The following is an 18,407-nucleotide window of genomic DNA, read 5'->3' on the forward strand; positions in this document are numbered from 1 at the left end:
AAAGGGATTGGTGGGTCTTTGTGTATGCAACACAGAAAGCTAGACCACAAGTGCAATATTTAATAGGGAAAGCTAATGGAACCCTTACCCTATTTCAAGGGAAGTGGGAGTATAAAAGTAAAATATCTTACTGCAGCTATACAAGTGTGAGTCTACATCTAGAATATTGTGAACAATATTGTGCCAATGTTTAAGGAATGATATTATTCCACTGGGCATGATTTTGAGAAGTTTCACTCGGATGGTCCCAGATAGTGAGGGGTTATCCTTTGAGGGATAAGTAAACAAGTTTGGGCCCTGTTCATTGGAGTTTAGAAGAATATGAGGTGACCTTGCTGAAACGTACAAGATTCTTGGTGGGCTAGATAGGGTAAGTCTGAAAGCATGTTTCGTCTAATCAGAAAGCCCAGAACCAGTGGATGGGGTACCAGAGTTAGTCGGTACCCATTTAAGATTGACTTGAAAAAGAATTTATTCTCTCAGCAGTTGAAGCTTCAGAACTTACTGTCACAAGAGTGCAGTGGGAGCACAGTGCTTGTGTATATTTATGGCTGAAGAAAATTTCCAATTGGTAGGAGAATTAAGGATTGTAGGGGTAGGGCAGGAAAATGGAGTTGAAGAACTTTGGATCAGATGCAATCTTATAGAACGACAGAGTGGCCTACTCCTGTTCCTACTTCTGATGGGCTTGCATTCAAACTAATTGATTGTGACCTGAACAGGAAATTCTAGTTGTGTGGAAGTGAAGAAAATGCAGATGTTCTAAAGGGACATCCTTGTAATCTGAGGCTGCACTCTCATGTCCTGAACTCCCTGCTATTGGAAATATCTTCTTATGTCCAGTCGATATAGACCTTTCAATATTTGAGAGGATTCAATGAGATTCCTTGTTATTGCTCTAAACTCCGGTGAGTACAGCCCAAAGCCAACAAACACTCCTCAAGCATTAAGCTTTTCATTCTCAGGATCATTTTCATAAATCACCTCTGGACTCTATCCAATGCCAGTGCCAGCACACATTTCCTTGGATGAGGATCATCAAAGGTGTCTTGCAAGTCACCAATGCACCCTTCTACCCCTGTCCACCAAGTTAGTCAGACTACCAGGCTATGCTCCATGCCACTGCATATGCACTCTCAGTACAGAGAGCCATACAGTGCAGCTCTGAGGAAATGGACGAGATTCTACATGACTGCTTTGAGTTGATAGACTGGTTCATGTTCAAAGACTCAGCAGCCAGTTGAGATGAATATGTCACCATCATCATGGACTTTTTTTAGCAAGTATGTTGAGGACTGTGTACCAAAGAGGGCAAAGTGAGAGTTTTCAAGTCAGAAACAATGAATGAATCAGGTGATTCACTACCTACTAATGTCTAGGGTTGCAGCCTTCAAATCAGAATATGCTGATGCTTGTGAGAAATCAAGATATGACCTCAAACTCTAGCAGGGATGCCAAAAGACAATACCAGTCCACTATAGAGTCCTGGATCAGCAGCCCCCCCCCCCCCCCCCCCATTGTGGCAGGGTTCAGATGATGTAAAAGACTGCAAAATGAAGAAGGGCAGAACAGACTTCCCTTCTCGGTGAGCTTAATGCATTCCATGTACATTTTGAACAGGAAAAGATTAAAATAACATTATCCAAATTGACAGTCTCCAATGTACATGAGCCCACAGTCGGTATTGTGAATGCAATATCAGTCTTCAGAGTGTGAACCTGTGGCAAGCATTTGGCCCAGGTGGTGTCTCTGGTCATGTACTTAGATCCTGTGTCCTAGATCAGCTAGCACGGATGTGTACAGACATCCCACCTGCTTTAAGAAGACCACAATCATCTGGATACCAAGATAATGTGCCTTAATGACTACCATCCAGTGGCTCTGCCATGCATCATTATGAGGTGCTTTCAGAGACGGATCATAATGTGCATTAACTCCAGTCTCACAGACACCCTCAACCCACAGCAATTCACCTTCTGCAAAAACTGGTCTGTGGTTAATGCTGCTTCCCTGGCTCAACTCTCATCTCTGTAGCACAGGCTTAGTAAAGACACCTACAGTATTTAGACTAATGATTAGTAACCACAGCTCTGCCTTCAACTTCAAACAATCTCATCCCCAAACTATTAGACCCCTTACTTCCCTGAAATTAGATCCTTGACTCCCTGACCAACATGCCACCATAGAGATAGGCAGCCCCACAAGACTGTACCAATAACCCCTTACTCTACTCCTTATACACCACCATAATGGGTGAAAACCTCAAATAACATAAGTTTGAGTACAGGAAGGAGATCAGAGAGCCTAGTGGCATGGTGTCCTAACAACAATCTATCTTTAATGTCAGCAAAGAGCCAAGCAATGACTTCAGGACTATGTTCATATTAGCATGTTAACCATCCTTAAGTCAAGAAGATTGAGAGTTTCAAGTTCTTAAGAATGAACATCATACATAGTCTGCCCTGGTCCAGCCACTATAAGATAGAGGAGCAGGATTAAGCCATTTGACCCATCAGGCCTGCTCCACCATTCATCATGGCTGATTTATTAACCCTCTCAACCATATTCTCCTGCCTTCTCAACATATGCTTTGATGCCCTGCTTAATCATGATCTTATCATCTTCCACTTTAAATATACCCAATGACTTGACCTCTACAGCCATCTTGGCAATGAATTCCACAGATTCACTACCTCTAGCTGAAGACATTTCTCATCTCTGTTTTAAAGGAACTTCCTTGTATTTTGAGGCTGTGCCTTCCAGTACCAAACTCCCCTACTATTGGAAACATCCTCTCCATGTCCACTCTATAATGGCTTTACTATATTTGATAAGTTTCAAAGAGAGCCCCCTTCATTATTCTAAACCCCAACGAAGAAAGGCCCAGAACCATCAATGCTCCTCAAATGTTAACCCTTTCATTCCTGGGTTAATTCTCCTCTGGACCCTCCCCAATGCAGGCGCATCCTTTCTTAGATATGGGGCACAAAATTGCTCACAATACTCCAAGTGTGGGCTAATCAATGCCATATAAAGCCTCGGCATTACACCCTTGCTTTTGTATTCTAGTTCTCTCAAAATGAATGCTAACATTGCATTAATTTTCCCCACTGTCGCTATGGCCAAGAAACCTCACCATTGACTACTTCCTCCGAGGCTAAAGACATTTGGCATGTTCTCTCTGGCCTCATCGGGTTTTTTTTTGTCAATGGCAGCATAAAAGGCTTTCGGGTGTATCACGGGTTGCGACTTCAAGAAACGGTAGAGTTGTGGTCAGAGCTCAGCACGGCGGGGAAACCAGCCTCCCCTACCTGTACTCTGCCTACTCATCTCACTACTTCAGTCAAGCAGCCAACATGCCCCCATCCACCCGGGACATTCTGTCCTGATAAAGGGTCTCGGCTCGGAACCTCGACTGTACTCGCCTGGCCTGCTGAACTCCCCCGGCACTCTGCCTGTGCGTTGCTTCGATTTCCAGCACCTGTAGTTTCTCTCTTGTTCCTCACCTCTTTCCACTCCCATTCGGCAGAAGATACAAATGGCGGAAAGCACGTGCACGAGGATCAAAGACAGCTTCCATCCCGCTGCTGTAAGACTATTGAAGATTCCCAAGAACATGAGGATGAGCTCTTATCCCACAGTCTGCTTAGTTGTGACTTTACACTTCACTGTACAGTACTGTAGCACTTAATTCTCTATTATTATTTTACTTCGCTCTACCTCAATGCACCTCGTATTGCATTGATCAGGATGAACGGTATGCAAGAGAAGTTTTTTTTTGCGCTGTATCTCGGTAGATGTAACAATAATAAAACAATTTACCAAAATTTTGGGGTCAGTTTTATCTGATAAAAGAACGAGCATCATCGACCGACCTCGACTTTTCACCGAAGTAAATGCCGCACGTTCCGCTTTCGTCTATATTGGACAAAATCTAAAAAGTCCTTTGGGCATTTTTTCCTTCTTAAATCAGTGCATTGTGGTACTGCAATCATAACAGCGGGACCCAAGCAATCATCTCCATGCTTAGAATCGCAAACTATGCGCCAAAGGACTACTGTATCAGAAAGCATCAGATATTATAATAACCAAAAGCGAGATGCGTCAGGAATGTTACAGAACCATCTACCGGGGTTTACACAGCGTGTTACTGTTTATGATTATTCTGATTTTAAACTCGTAAATGCATTTTAAAGAAATAATTTCGAAGCTCTTCACACTTCGAAACTGATGTGCGTGTAATATATGTGTGTATATTTATATAATAAATATGTATATATACTATTTTGATCTAACCCAGCCCTCCCTTCCCCCAACTCCTCCAACTAGAGATCTCAGATCGATCGAGACACGATTGGCGTGGTTGGTGAACACGCCCCTTCGCCGTAAGCAACCCTGAAACAAATACTAAATTCATTGGTTGGGGAACTGCCAGACTTAAACCTTACTGCTCGCCGACAGGAATAAAGCAGACTATGAAAATGTCTCGTGTGCTCAGCCCCTCCACGCGGTGATGATCTTGCCTTGCCCCGCACATCTGTACTCATCGCAGCCAGTGGACCTGTGGGGAGCCCGGGATGTGGAGCAACACTACCCTCAGCTCCGGTGAGCGCAGCAACGATTCCGTGACAGGGGCCGAACAATGTACTTCGGTGTCTATCGCCTTCCCGGTCACCATGATGGTCACCGGCATCGTGGGCAACACGCTTGCCTTGCTCCTAGCGTACAGTTCCTATCACAAGCAGGGGAACAAGAAGAAGAAGTCCTTCTTGATAATTATTGGAGCTCTGGCTCTAACCGACCTGACCGGCAAACTTCTCACTAGTCCCGTCGTCATTTCAGTGTATCTAGCCAACCGGCAGTGGGACAGAGTGGACTCATCGGGTAATTTGTGCGCTTACTTCGGCGCATGCATGACTATGTTTGGGCTTTGCCCCTTACTTTTAGCTAATGCTATGGCGATTGAGAGGACGTTGGCCATCTATGCACCCCACTATTATTCCAACCACGTGTCCACCAGGCTCACCAAGCTGGTGGTGCTTTCCATCTGGGTCGCCGTGGTGTTCTTTGCCATGCTGCCGGTCGTCGGCGTTGGGAAATACTCCCTACAATGGCCGGGTACTTGGTGTTTCATCAATATTGGAAAGCCTGCCTCGGGCATCAACTTCTTTGCTTCGGCGTTCACCGTGCTGGGCATCATTTCCTTGCTGGCCACACTGGCCTGCAATGTCGCCACGATCCGGGGTCTGGTCGTTCGCTGCAGGAGGAAGGTGCCGTCCTCCAATACGCAGTGGGAAAGGATCGCAGTGGAGACTCTGATCCAGCTGTTGGGGATCATGTGCGTGCTCACTGTGTGCTGGTCCCCTCTCCTGGTGAGTAAATTGAACCCTCGTTGAAAATATCTTACAGTAATCAGAACAATTTTTATCAGTGTTCAGAAGTGGGCGAGGTCCAGCCAACACCGGCTGCCGGGATTGCCACCCTTAAGATCAAAGGAGCAGGATTGGGCCAGTTGGCCCATTCTGTGTCTTAATATCAACCAAATTCACTTTTGCGGAATGTCCTTTGTAGATAATGTGGTCTTGAAAGGAAGTGATATTTTTCAGCTTAGTTATTCGCCGGTTATCAAAAGGAAGTTTGCATTTCAGTTCTTCTCGGTAGGTCATTTTGGATGCGACGTTATTGTGGCGGCATGTGCGGTACAGAAACGAACTTTTGTCCCATCCGCACATCAGCAAGATTAGACTGAAGACTTTGAATAAATGAAGCACGCGAACATAAAATGTTGATGTGTGTGTGTGTGTGTGTGTGTGTGTGTTGGGCGGGAGGGATGATAACAGCCTTGTAAATATCAAGTCATCAAAAGCGCACAATCGATAAACACCCATTGAAGTGTATTATCTTCATCATCTTCAGACTTGTCACGTTGATGTGATTTACGCTCCTAAATAAGCTCAGTGGCTACTGTATTAGGTGCATCTGTGCACCTGTTCATTAATGCAAATATTTAATCAGCCAATCACGTGGCAGTAACTCCATGCGTAAAAGTAGCAAACAACGACAGGTTCAGCTGTTGTTACCAAGCCTCACGGCTGGGAAGAAATGTAACCCAAGTGATTTTGACCGTTGGTGCCAGACTGGGTGGTTAGGGTACCTCAGAAACGACTGATCTCCTGGGATTTTGACACTTAACAGTCTCTTAGAGTTTACAGAGAATGGTTCGAAAAACAAAATAGAAGTCCAGTGAGCTGCAGTTCTGGGGGCGAAAACACCTTGTCAGTGGTTCAAGCTGGCGGGAAGGTGACAGGAGCTCAAACGCGCTGCACCAGCGGAGCATCTCTGTACGCATGACGTGCTGAAACTTAAGGCGGATGGGCTGGAGCAGCAGAAGACACGAACATACAGTCAGGGGCCACTTTATTAGGTACGGAGTGTATGTGTCCCCTTTGGGTACATGCAGATCCAACTCGAATCCAACAATTACTCGAATTGTTCTGGAAGTTACTGGAGCTACCAGGCTGTGCCTGTCTGTAGAGGGGCACGGAGGGCTGCTCTGTCATCTAACAACGAATAGATGAGTCGTGAGCTACAAAATATTAAGATTTTGAAAGGACTTGATAGAAAAGACAGGGGATATTTCTTCAAGATAGAGACGAATGCAAGATAGAGGGGATTCAGGAGCAAATTATTTACCCTAGAACCTGTCATGTGCTCCCGCAAGGATTAGTTACGGCACCTTGAATTAGATGGATCGAAGTCAAAATTAGACCAACAAGGATAGTTCTGAGGATAGTTAGATAACGTGGATGTAAGGATATTTTACAGTGTTATTTTGTTCGCAGACGCTTTGCTAAGTTAATCTAAAAGGAAGCTTTAGATTTCAGATGCGGGAGCTGCTCAGCAAGTCGGGCGTAATTTGGGAAGGGAAAGGCAATTTACAAGGCGAATAGCTGTGGCCATATGTCGGCCGGCCAGTGCTCGGTCCTGGACGTCTTGGGCTTCCAGATATTCGCACTTAAATCAGGTCGCTTACAGATGAATACTTCCCTTATTTTATTTTATTTACTGTTTAAAGTTATTTGTTCGGCGTTAAGATTGTAGATGAGATTCAAATAGTTTTGTTTAAAAATTCATTCTTTTGAGTAGTTATTCAGGCAAGTTTCGACAGCCCAGCGCACCACCCGATGCTGCCGGCAAGTCTCCATACGTTCTGTCACAGCCCCTTATCGGTTATCTGTAAAAATCGAGCTGTGCAGGCGGGAGTGACCGGAATCTGCGACCTTTCGCACCGAGAAGAAGCAGGGCGGGTGGGCAAGGAGATGGGCCGTCACTCAAGGTAGTAGGTTGGTGTGGGCGACCCTTTGAAATAGATGCCTGTCGTCTGCCTTTTTCTGGCTATCGTTCTTATTCAAACGAAAACTTCGTGTAAACCGATCTGTGGTCTGGTGAAGAAGACACGATACCAAAGCTCTTGGTATGTTCCTCAAGTAAATGTGTTTGCTGATTAATGTAGATGTGATTAGGTCCATAAATTAATAAAAGTATTGCAGGGCTAGATCAAAAGCGAATGAAATTATATATGCTTGAGATATTGTAATTTCTAAGACTATCTTGGGACATATTGGCATTGAATATATGCAGACTCACCACATATTATCAGGATTTCATCTATTAGGTTGAGCAATTACAAAAACTGGCCTTGGCTTTTCCAGATGAGAAGGTTGATTTGACTGAGATTAATTAACTTCATATGGCTTGGTCAAGAAAGTGTAACTTTAAAGTCAAAACCAATTAATATCAATATATTTTGCTGGCAAAGGGTTTAGTGATGGTTGGAATTAGATGCAAATTAACCTTCATCTCACTAAATCAAGTATTTTGCTAATTGCATAGTTACTTTGTTTTTCATGCAGTGGTGTGTGACTATGTAATTGTGTGAAATCTATAATTTGATGTTATACCTTGTTGATGTTGAAAGAGTAAGTACTGATATGATAAATCTTTGATGCCATTTTTATGATCAACTTGCAATGTCCTCTTCTCAACACTACCTTCAGTGTGAGACACAAGAGCCTGAAGACCCATGCACAATGATTCATTAACAGCTTCTTCACCTCTGTCATCAGACTTCTGAATGGTCCATGAACTCACAAACACTACTTTATAACATTTTTTGTACTATTTATTCGGTAATTTAGAGTCATTTTTTTGTATTCATGTGCAATTGTCACAAAACAACAAATTTCACACCATATACAGTAAGAAAACAATGGCAAGCCTGATTCTGATCTGAATTTCTAAATTGAAATTCCAACATGCTGCATATTTTACTGAAAATGAATTTTTCTAAACTATCTTTCTCTAACTTAGATTAGAAAAAGGTTAAACCTCCATTTTGAACTCAATTTTCTATTGTTTCAGGCACCATTTTGTCCTCCTGTGTCCCTTTGTATCTTCCTAAATACAGTATATTAATGATTATTTTATGCCATTTGTACGCTTAGATTATTAACTCTCTACTTTTTAAGCCAAGCTAATGATGGAAATACAGAAAAGCTGTGAATCCATTAGATATCCATGGGAATTAACACTTTACACACCTGACCAACTCAGAGCACAAATAATTTATTTTTACTTTCTTTCATGGGTCAGTTCGTAGCACTCTTCACAATTGAAGGTTGCAACTTCTAATTCCCTCCCTAGAGATTCGTCTATACAAATCTAAACAATCATTCACTAGTTCTTGTGTAACATTAAGTTTCCAGAAGAGAAATCTTTGGGATGGGGTATCTAAGAGCAGCTTCAAGTTCCTGGGTGTCAGGATCTCTGAGGATCTAACCTGGTCCCAACATATTGATGTAGTTATCAAGAAGGCAAGACAGCTGTTATAACTTATTAGGAGTTTGAAGAGATTTGGCATGTCAACAGATACATTCAAAAACTTCTATAACTGTACCGTGGAGAGCATTCTGACAGGCTGCATCACTGTCTGGTATGGAGGGGCTACTGCACAGGACCAAAAGAAGCTGCAGAAGGTTATAAATCCAGTCAGCTCCATCTTGGGCACTAGCCTATGCAGTACCCAGGACAGCTTTAGGGAGTGGTGAAAGACAGTGTCCATTATTAAGTACCTCTGGCACCCAGCGCATGCCCTTTTCAAACCGTTACCATCAGGTAGGAGGTACAGAAGCCTGAAGGCTCACACACAGCGATTCAGGAACAGCTTCTTCCCATCTGCCATCCGATTCCTAAATGGACTTTGAATCTTTGGACACGACCTCACTTTTTTTAATACAGTATACAGTATTTCTGTTTTTGAACATTTTAAAATCTATTCAATATACGTAATTTATTTACTTGTTTATTATGCTTCAATTTATTATTATTTTCTCTCTCTCTGCTAGATTATGTATTGCATTGAACTGCTCCAGCTCAGTTAACAAATTTCATGTCACATGCAGGTGATAATAAACACCCAATAGTGGTTTATTTTAATCCCAATGAAGACAAAAAAGCAGAGAAAGAAAAAGCACAAAGAAAAAAACTACACCTGCTCCTACACCTCCTCCCTCACTACCATTCAGGGTCCCAGATAGTCCTTCCAAGAGAGGCAACAGTTCTGTTGGGATTACCTAGTGTATCCGGTGCTCCCAGTGTGGCCTCTTTTATATCAATAGGACACGACATAGATTGGGAGATTGCTTCACCGAGCACCTACACTCCATCTGCCAGAAAAAGGATGATCCCCGGTGGCCACCATTTTAATTCTACTTCCCGTTCCCATTCAGACAAGTTAGTCCATGGCCTCCTCTGCTGTTGCGATGAGGCCACACTCAGGTGGAGGAGCAACATCTTATATTCCGTCTGGGTAGTCTCCAACCTGCTGGCATGAGCATTGATTTCTTGAACTTCTGGTAATTGCCCCACACCCCTCTGCTTTACCTGTCCATTACCTCCCTCTGATGCTCCTCCTCCTTCCCTTTATTCCATGGCTGTCTTTCCTCTCCTATCAGATTCTCCTTCTCCATCCCTTTATCTCTTTAATAGTAGACTTACCAGCTCTTTACTTCATCTCTCACCCTCCCAGTTTCACCTACCACCTACTACCTTGTACCCTGTTCTTCCCTCCCCCACCTGCCTACTCCCATCTCATCTTTTACCTCCAGTCCCAATGAAGGGTCTCAGCCCGAAACATCGACTGTTTACTCTTTTCCATAGATGCTGCCTGGCCTGCTGAGTTCCTCCAGCATTTTGTATGTATGCCAAAGAAAAAGTCAGCAGCTTTGTAGAGAATATATGGTTGTCATTTCTGGCTTCTGGTAAATTATGTTTTGATTGGGAGTCACACATTGAATTGTCCTATTGATTTTGTTAGTCTATTTTGAGCCTCAGAAGATTTCTAATTTTGTTTTTAGCTCATTTATTTATTAAGAATCCTCAGCTGGAAGCCTTCCTCCTGGTTATGAATGAATAATTAGAAAATTGGTCTTTTCGGGATGCTGCTTGTCCATCATTGGTTCAAGAGAACTTGAAAATACTTTTGATGCTATATTCTGTTTAAATTATCTTCCACTTTATCTTGACCTTTATAATATCAGTGAGGCCTTTTTGTATGATTATAATTGCTTTTTGATAACGTACTTATTTCTTCCCATCTGAAGGATAAGCTTTCTGGGAAATGGCTTCTCTTATTGATTTTGTGTAGCTCAAAATAAATAAATCGGTCTGCCCAGTTGGGTGTGTAATATTTTCACTTTGCCAAGATGATTCATTATCCTCTGTCCCTGGAATGCCAACAGGCTTAAAGTAATAAGTTTGGAAACACAGAGCAAATAGCGCAAAAATGTCGTGAGGATGGAACAAGCATCTTAAAACTATATTGAGAATAACAAAATAAATATGTAGGCCAATAATTGGTAGAAAAAAATTAATGCACTAAATTGCAAATAACTGGATGTAGGAAAGGAAATAAAAGCCATGAACAAAGTTTATGAATGGTGCTGATACAACTTTGGATAAGCACAGAATGACTTGTGAATCCTGGTAGAAGTTCACTGAACATATCCAATTATTGCAAAATAGCAATCAAGAAAGTCTATTGAATATTGAAAGACATAACTAAAATAGAAGATATCCCAAGACATCATGATCAGAGTGGACAGTTTTCAAATCTCAAATGCTGTGCCCAATCTTAGACACTAATTGATATTGTGGGAATTTTAACCTCTTGGAGAAGTCACAGTTCAAGAAAAAGCTGAAGGAACACTTGTTATTTATTCTGCTAAGGGGACATTTGATAGTTAGGGTATATAGACTACTGTTAACTTTATTGGTGAATATTGGTTTTAACTTAAAAGAGAGCAAATGGCCGTAGATACAAAATCACGAAACATAACATTACAGCTTGGGGTCTACATTTCCATGCAAAACATTAACATTTAGAGTGGAGTGGTGTAGAAGAAAGTACATTTTTAAGGATGTATCCTACTATTGCTGTGGTGGAAATGCAAAATACTCTTGAATGGAAAGACTAAAATGAGCTACATCATCTCACAGTGGTTCATTGTGAAAGCCAATGGAGGGCATTAATTCATGCAGAACAGACACGGGCCATTTGGTCTACCAAGTCTGCGCCAACTATCAATTAGCCATTTGACTTATCTAACACTAATCCCATTCTTCTCCCCACTTTCCCATCAACTCCCCCAGATCTACCATTTGGGTTAATTAGCATATCAACCTGTATATCTCTGGAATGGGGGAGAAAACTGGAGGACTAGGGAAATTACACAGATATCATTGGTTGTCAGGTTTGAAACCAGGTTATTCGAGCTACAAGGCAGCAGTTCCACTAGCTGAGTTATTGTGTCATTCCCAAATGGTAGAGTGAGCCTGGCTTATTTCACTGCACTCAGGTCCTCTTACTTGTACTCCCTTATAATAATATAGAAAAAGAGCTTTGAATCTATTCTTCATGTCAGTACAATCCAATCAATCTGAATTCTCCACTTATTTCCCTTTAACCTACTTTCCCTTGCATGCCCACTAACATCCCACTGAAGTTGGAGAACCGGGGGATGTCAGTGGGCATGTGAGGGAGAGTAGCTTGTAGGCCACTAACATAAGGGGCAACTTACAGTGACCAACTAACCTAATAGTCAGCACATCTTTAGGAGACAGGAGGAAACTGGAGCAACCAAGCAGTCACAGGAGAATGTGCAACTGAACACAGACAGCACCTGAAGTAGGTCAAGTCTGGATTGTGAAACTGAGACAACTGTACTACCCTCAACATCACTCCACCACCCAAAACTAATTTCACAGAATGTCATCCACATTTATATGTTTCTTCACTAACTAATTCCTGTCTTAATGAAACTCATTTAGTATAAAGTGAAACTCATCGCTGGGAGTTCAATCAGTATGATCAATAATGATACTTACACCCAGCTGCTTCTTTCTCCGAGCAATGCAGCCAAATCTAACTTTAAAGATGCTCCAGACACTAAACTTTATCTCTTTTGAATATCAGTTTATTTAGATGAGCTTAAAATGCTTTGCAGAAACTTGTTTCTATATACTTTCTTCATTCCTGAAATATACAGCCATTGGTGGGAAGTTTGAGATTCTTACAGTGATGTTGTAAAATACGGTAGAGACATTATCCTCGTCACAAATCACACTCAGATCAGTAGATTATTCAGGAAATATTTGAAGCTATGCTGTGCCTTGCAAAAGTATTCAACTCCCAACCCTTTGTTCACATACATGAGTATTACAGTCAAGGATTTTGATCAATTTAACTGAGAATTTTTATTCACTTGCGCCTTTTTTTCCACAGTAGGCTCCAAAAAAGAGGAACGATTGTAAAGCAGGAAAAACTAAAAATCCTAAACTAACATGTCAGCACTTCAAAAGTATTCCTCCTTCTTTGCTCACTACTTATTAGAACCTCCTCTCGCAGCTATAACAGCTTTTTGGATAAGTCGTTATTAGCTTTACACAACATTTTGGAGCAAGATTTGCCCATTCTTGCAAAATTGCTGAAACTGTGCCAGGTTAGTTGGGGAGTGGCAGTGGACTGCAATCTTGAGGTCTTACCGGAGCTATTCGACCGGGTTAAGGTCAAAACTCTGACTGGGCCACTCAAGGACATCAATTTTCTTCACTTGAAGCCACTCCATAGTTGCTCTGGCAGTGTGCATTGTGTTTTGGGTCATTGTGCAGCTGAAAATTTCCTCCCCAGTTTAAGCTTTCTGGCAGAGGCTGGCAGGCTTTTATTCAGGATATCTCCGTATTTAGCAACATTCATTTTCCCACCAATTCTGACCATATTTCCAGTTCCAGCTGCTGAAAAGCATTCCCAGAGCATGATGCAATCTCCGTCATCTTTTACAGTAAGTAGTGTTAGGGTTATCTGGCTGATGCACAGTATTATTTACGCCACATGTACTGCTTAGCGTTGAGGCCAAAAAGTTCCACTGTAGTCTCGTCTTTACAGTATGGGAAGTCTTTACAGGCAAGGATATGTTTTATTTTTAGCCAGGGGTTCTTCCTTGCCACTCTTCCTTAAAACAGCATTGTTTTGCAAACCTTCAGAGATTGTGGAGTCATGAACCTCATCTCCAGTTGCAGCTATTGACTTCTACAGTTCATTCAGTGACTGTTGGTGTCACAGTAGCCTCTCTTACAAGTGCCATTCTTCTCTGGCAATTAAGTTTAGAAGGGCAACCTGACCTAGATAACATGTCTGTGGTTTAATATTCTTTCCGCGTTTTCACTATGGACTGCACTGAGCTCCAGCATATGTTCAGTGCCTTTGAGATGGTCTTGTATCCTTCCCCAAATTTCTACTTCTCTATTATCATTTCCCTGACTTGTCCTGAATGTTCTTTTGTCTTCATTTTGGTTTGGTCTGTTGAAAATCTACCATATTGTTGGACCTTACAGAGAGAGGACGTATTTATTCTTATGAATTCATTGAAAGCAGGTGATCCTCCAGTTTTCTACATCAACAAGTTGGGTGAGTTGGTAAGGTGATACAGTATATTGCACCTGAGGAAAGTTAACATAGGAATGAATATGTTCTTTGCCTCACAATTTTGGTTTTTAATTCTTAGTAAATGGTTGACAGGTTTTGGAATTTTTCTTTTGATCTGACATGTTTTGTAGATTAGCTCAAAAATCCAACTTCAATGTATTTTAAATTTAGAAAATGAGGCAGTAAAATGTGAAAATTGTTGGGGAAACTGAATACTTTGTCAAGGCACTCTATATATAAATATCTATGTATATAATGTTTTGTATCACAAACTTTTGCTTTTGATTGATATCCTTTAATCATATCTTCCTCAGATATTGATGCTGAAAATGAACTACATCGAAAGTTCGCCTGCGGACTGCTCCATTTCATCAGCCGTGTCATCAATCTCCAGCACTGAGCCACAAAGTGATTGCAATTCTCTCCTCACAGCAATTAGACTAGCTTCATTAAATCAGATCCTTGACCCCTGGGTTTATTTGCTGCTCCGGACAATCCTATTAAGGAAGGCACATCAGGTAGCCAATGCGGTTACTAATTGCTCGGTAGAGGGTTTGAAAGAGATTCCAGTAACAGCTGAAACAAGGGTCCATTTGAAAGGACAACCATAAATCAATGCCTTACAACCTGATTGATGGCAGGATGAGGAAAATTTGAACCCTCTGTTGCCTTTAGACTGTGCATGTAAACCAGCTCTTATAAATTTTGAGAAAAACTTTGTTTTATCTGAGCTGCTGGATTAATGAATCTAAAGTTTGTAAATATTCCTTATAAATCGTTTACCTCTCATTACATTTGATGGTTGGCACAGTGGAGATGCGACAGCCTATTGTATATGGATTCTACAGGTAGTTCCCCTCAGTTTATCTGTAATATAAGAACATTTATTTTAAAAAAACAGAGAGGAGCTGGAGAGAACATTTGCAAATGTAATGATCGAATGTACATTGCTGGAAATGGAAACAGAATTAATAATAACTTCCTAAAAGGAATTAGCTAAATGAATGGATTGACAGGAGTTTTTGGAAAGAGCAGAAGAATTGGAGTAGTTAGAAAGTTAAGGATTCAGCATAATAACAATTGGCTTTGGTTCCATGAGGTATTATTGCCAATTTAGACCTGAACAAGAATGTTGAGAAAAGATAAAGAATGCAGCAAAAAGAATTAAAAAGTTCACGTTTGATTTGAAGAGGAATGAGTCAATGCACAAATCAATGTGTGTGTCTCAGAATTTAATCACATGTTTGTGCCAAGTTCACTGATTTATGTGTACTGGTGTAAGAACACCATATTTGGCTCATTTATTCTGGAGCTTTGATCCTGATTTAACCAGTGATAATACTTTTCTTTCCCTTTCTTTTTACTGTGCTGCTATAGCATTATGGAGTAATGGAGCACAGAAACAGGTCCTTGGGATTGATCCATGCCAACCTAAATGCTGATCTAACCTAGTCCCGTTTGCTCATATTTGCCCATATTTCGCCAAACCAGGAGTTCCCAACCTTTTTTATATCATGGACCAACACCATTAAGCGAGGTGTCCATGGACCCCAGGTTGGGAACCACTATCTATTCATCTGTCCAAGTATCTTTTAAATATTTTACTGTACCTGCCTCTACCAGTTTCTCGGGCTGCTCATTCTATATGTTCCCCATTCTCTGCAGGAAGTTACCCCTCAAGGCCATTTTAAATATTTCCTCCCTCACTTTAAACCAATGCCCTTTAAACCTTTTCTTTAACAGTCAGTCAAGTTTATTATCATATGCACAAGTACATATATGTACAGATGCAATGAAAAACTGACTTACAGCATCAATGATACGAAACATGAGATAAGCAACATTCTGTTTCTCCAGGAAAGCATTCACCCTATGTATGGTTCCCATCTTTTTATATACCAATTTTGCCCTAATCATTCTTCTAAAGTTTATTTACTTATTAGGTAGCTGCATAGCTAATGGACAGCCAGGAAATTACAGAGAACCTCTGTCTTGTGTCAAGTAATAGCTCATATGAAATAGGAATTTCATACTTGGGAAGAAGACAGCAGCATCAAAACGGATAAGGAAGTTTTAAAAGAATGATTATATGCTTCGATGTCTAATACAGAACTGCTGACTAACTGCATTCAGAAGTATCTAAACAATGTTCTGTCTGTAAAAGTTACCAATATATATGCATATGATAACTGTAGAATTTAAAGGCAGTATTAAATATTTGCACATATAGTGTTGTAGTTAATGTGGTAATTATTTTGATTATATAATTCAGAAATCAATTACATATAATTAAGACCATAGACCATAAGACATTGGAGCAAAATTAGACTGCTCCACCATTTCATCGTGGCTGATCCATTTCCCCTTTCAACCCCATTCTTCTGTCTTCTCCTTGTAACCTTTCATGCCTTGACTGATCAAGACTCTATCACCCTATGCCATAAATATGCAATGACCTGGCCTCCGTAGCCACCTGTGGCAACAAATTCCAAGATTCACAGCCCTTGCTAATGAAATATCTCCTCATCTCCATCTCCATGGTCGTTCCTTAATTCTGAGGCTGTGCACACTGATTCGAACCTTCCCCCACTATAGGGATCATTTTCTTCATGTCCACTCTGTCTAGGACATTCAACATTCAATAGGTTTAAATGAGATCCCTCCCCACCTCATTCTTCAAAATTCCAGCAAGAAAAGGCCCAGAGCCATTGATCGCTCCTCATAAATAAACCTTTCATTTCCAGAGTCATTTTTGTGAACCTCCCCTGAACCCTCTCCAATGTCACAAATCCATTGTTCGATCAGTGGTCCAAAACTGTTCATAATACTCCAAATGAGGCTCCACCAGTGCCTTCTAAAGCCTCAGCATTACATCCTTGCTTTTATACTCTAGTTCTCTGGAAATGTATGTTAACATTGCATTTGCCTTCCTCACCATCAACTCAACCTGCAAGTTAACATTTAGGGAATCCTGCAGAGGACCCGCAAGTCCCTTTGCACCTCAGATTTTGAATTTTCTCTCTGTTTAGAAAATAGTCTATGCATTCATTCTTTCTACCAAAGTGTATAACCAATACTTCCCAACATAGTATTCCATCTGCCTCATATTTGCCCATTCTCCTAATTTGTCTAAGTCCTTCTGCAGCCTTTCAGTTTCTACATTACCTGCTCTTCCACTTATATTCATAACGTCCACAAACTTGGCCACAAAGCCATCAATTCCATTATCTAAATCATTAATATAAGATGTAGAAAGAAGTGATCCCAACACTAACCCTTGTGGAACACCACTAGTCACCGGAAGCCAACAAGAAAAGGCTCCCTTTATTCCTATTCTTTGCTTCCTGCCAATTGGCCACTGCTTTATCCATGCTACAATCCTTCCTGTAATTTCACAGCTTGTTAAGCAGTCTCGTGTGTGGCACCTTGTCAAAGACCTTCTGAAAGTACACAACATCAACAGATTTTCCTTCGTCTATCTTCAGTGCCAGAGACCCAGTTGCTGTGGTTCCCCACCCACCCCCCACCCCAGTCCGTTATCTCCTCCAAAAGTATCCAAAGCAGGGTTACTCTGCACTGGCCATTCATTTCCTTTCCCTCACCTGACAATCACCCAGGTATCTGCCTCCTACTTCTTAGGGGTGACTACCTCCCTGTAGCACCTATCGCCTCCTCATTTTCCAATATGAGCCAAAGGTCATCGTGCTGCAGCTCCAGTTCCTTAACATGTTCCCCCAGAAGCTGCAACAATTAAATACAGAATTTATGTAATGCAGATCCAAAATTTAATTTGAAGAGTTGTATTTTAATCATATGGAATTCATCAGTGATATATTTTTCAATATGGAGTTGTTATTGTCACTGTAAGAGTGTTAATTACGTTGCATATATATGAAAATGCAGCATATATCCAATAAAGTTATCAATTTGTGTTGTGTCCTAAAGTGAAATGTCCTAAATTGTTCCGTTACATACTATATGAATAGTTCATGCAAGTGCGGCGGACTGTTTTGAATCATTTTTAATTATTTTGTACTGTTGAGTTTAATCAAAATTGACATCACCTGCACTTTTCTCAGATAAATATTGACTTTAAAGCACAGCGGAGGTAGCTTTTCACCATATTTCTCAAGTTTATCTAACCAAGCTGGAGTTATTTTCCACCCCTTGCTAGGAATAAACATGACCCTCCCCCCAAATATCAAAATAACAAAACTAACCACTTACTGATTCTTTCTCCAGTGTTTTAAAGTGTGGTACACTTTAACTCGCTAGGCCATCCCTTTAAATCACAAATGAAATGTGTTTAACTCATATTTGCTATAACCTAATCACTATTTTTAACTTTTCGTACCCCAATCAGCCT

The 18,407-nt window shown here is 41.1% G+C and overlaps 1 protein-coding gene across 1 annotated transcript; it reads left to right on the forward strand.

Annotated features, from left to right (window-relative positions):
• The first annotated feature begins 4,449 nt into the window (after window positions 1–4,449).
• Window positions 4,450–17,975, forward strand: ptger3 (prostaglandin E receptor 3 (subtype EP3)). Its single transcript, XM_059984345.1, has 2 exons — window positions 4,450–5,372; window positions 14,356–17,975. Exons 1-2 carry the CDS (start codon window positions 4,578–4,580, stop codon window positions 14,650–14,652), a joined length of 1,092 nt encoding a protein of 363 aa, XP_059840328.1. The 5' UTR covers window positions 4,450–4,577; the 3' UTR covers window positions 14,653–17,975.
• The last annotated feature ends 432 nt before the right edge of the window (window positions 17,976–18,407 follow it).

The sequence above is a fragment of the Hypanus sabinus genome, chromosome 11 (assembly GCF_030144855.1).
Source record: "Hypanus sabinus isolate sHypSab1 chromosome 11, sHypSab1.hap1, whole genome shotgun sequence".
Classification (NCBI taxonomy): domain Eukaryota; kingdom Metazoa; phylum Chordata; class Chondrichthyes; order Myliobatiformes; family Dasyatidae; genus Hypanus; species Hypanus sabinus.

Bases quoted from the DNA above. Each gene is read 5' to 3' on its own strand.
- ptger3 (XM_059984345.1), top strand. From the start codon at position 4,578: ATGTGGAGCAACACTACCCTCAGCTCCGGTGAGCGCAGCAACGATTCC. The intron at 5,373-14,355 runs GTGAGTAAATTG...TATCTTCCTCAG, and splicing joins TGTGCTGGTCCCCTCTCCTG to ATATTGATGCTGAAAATGAA.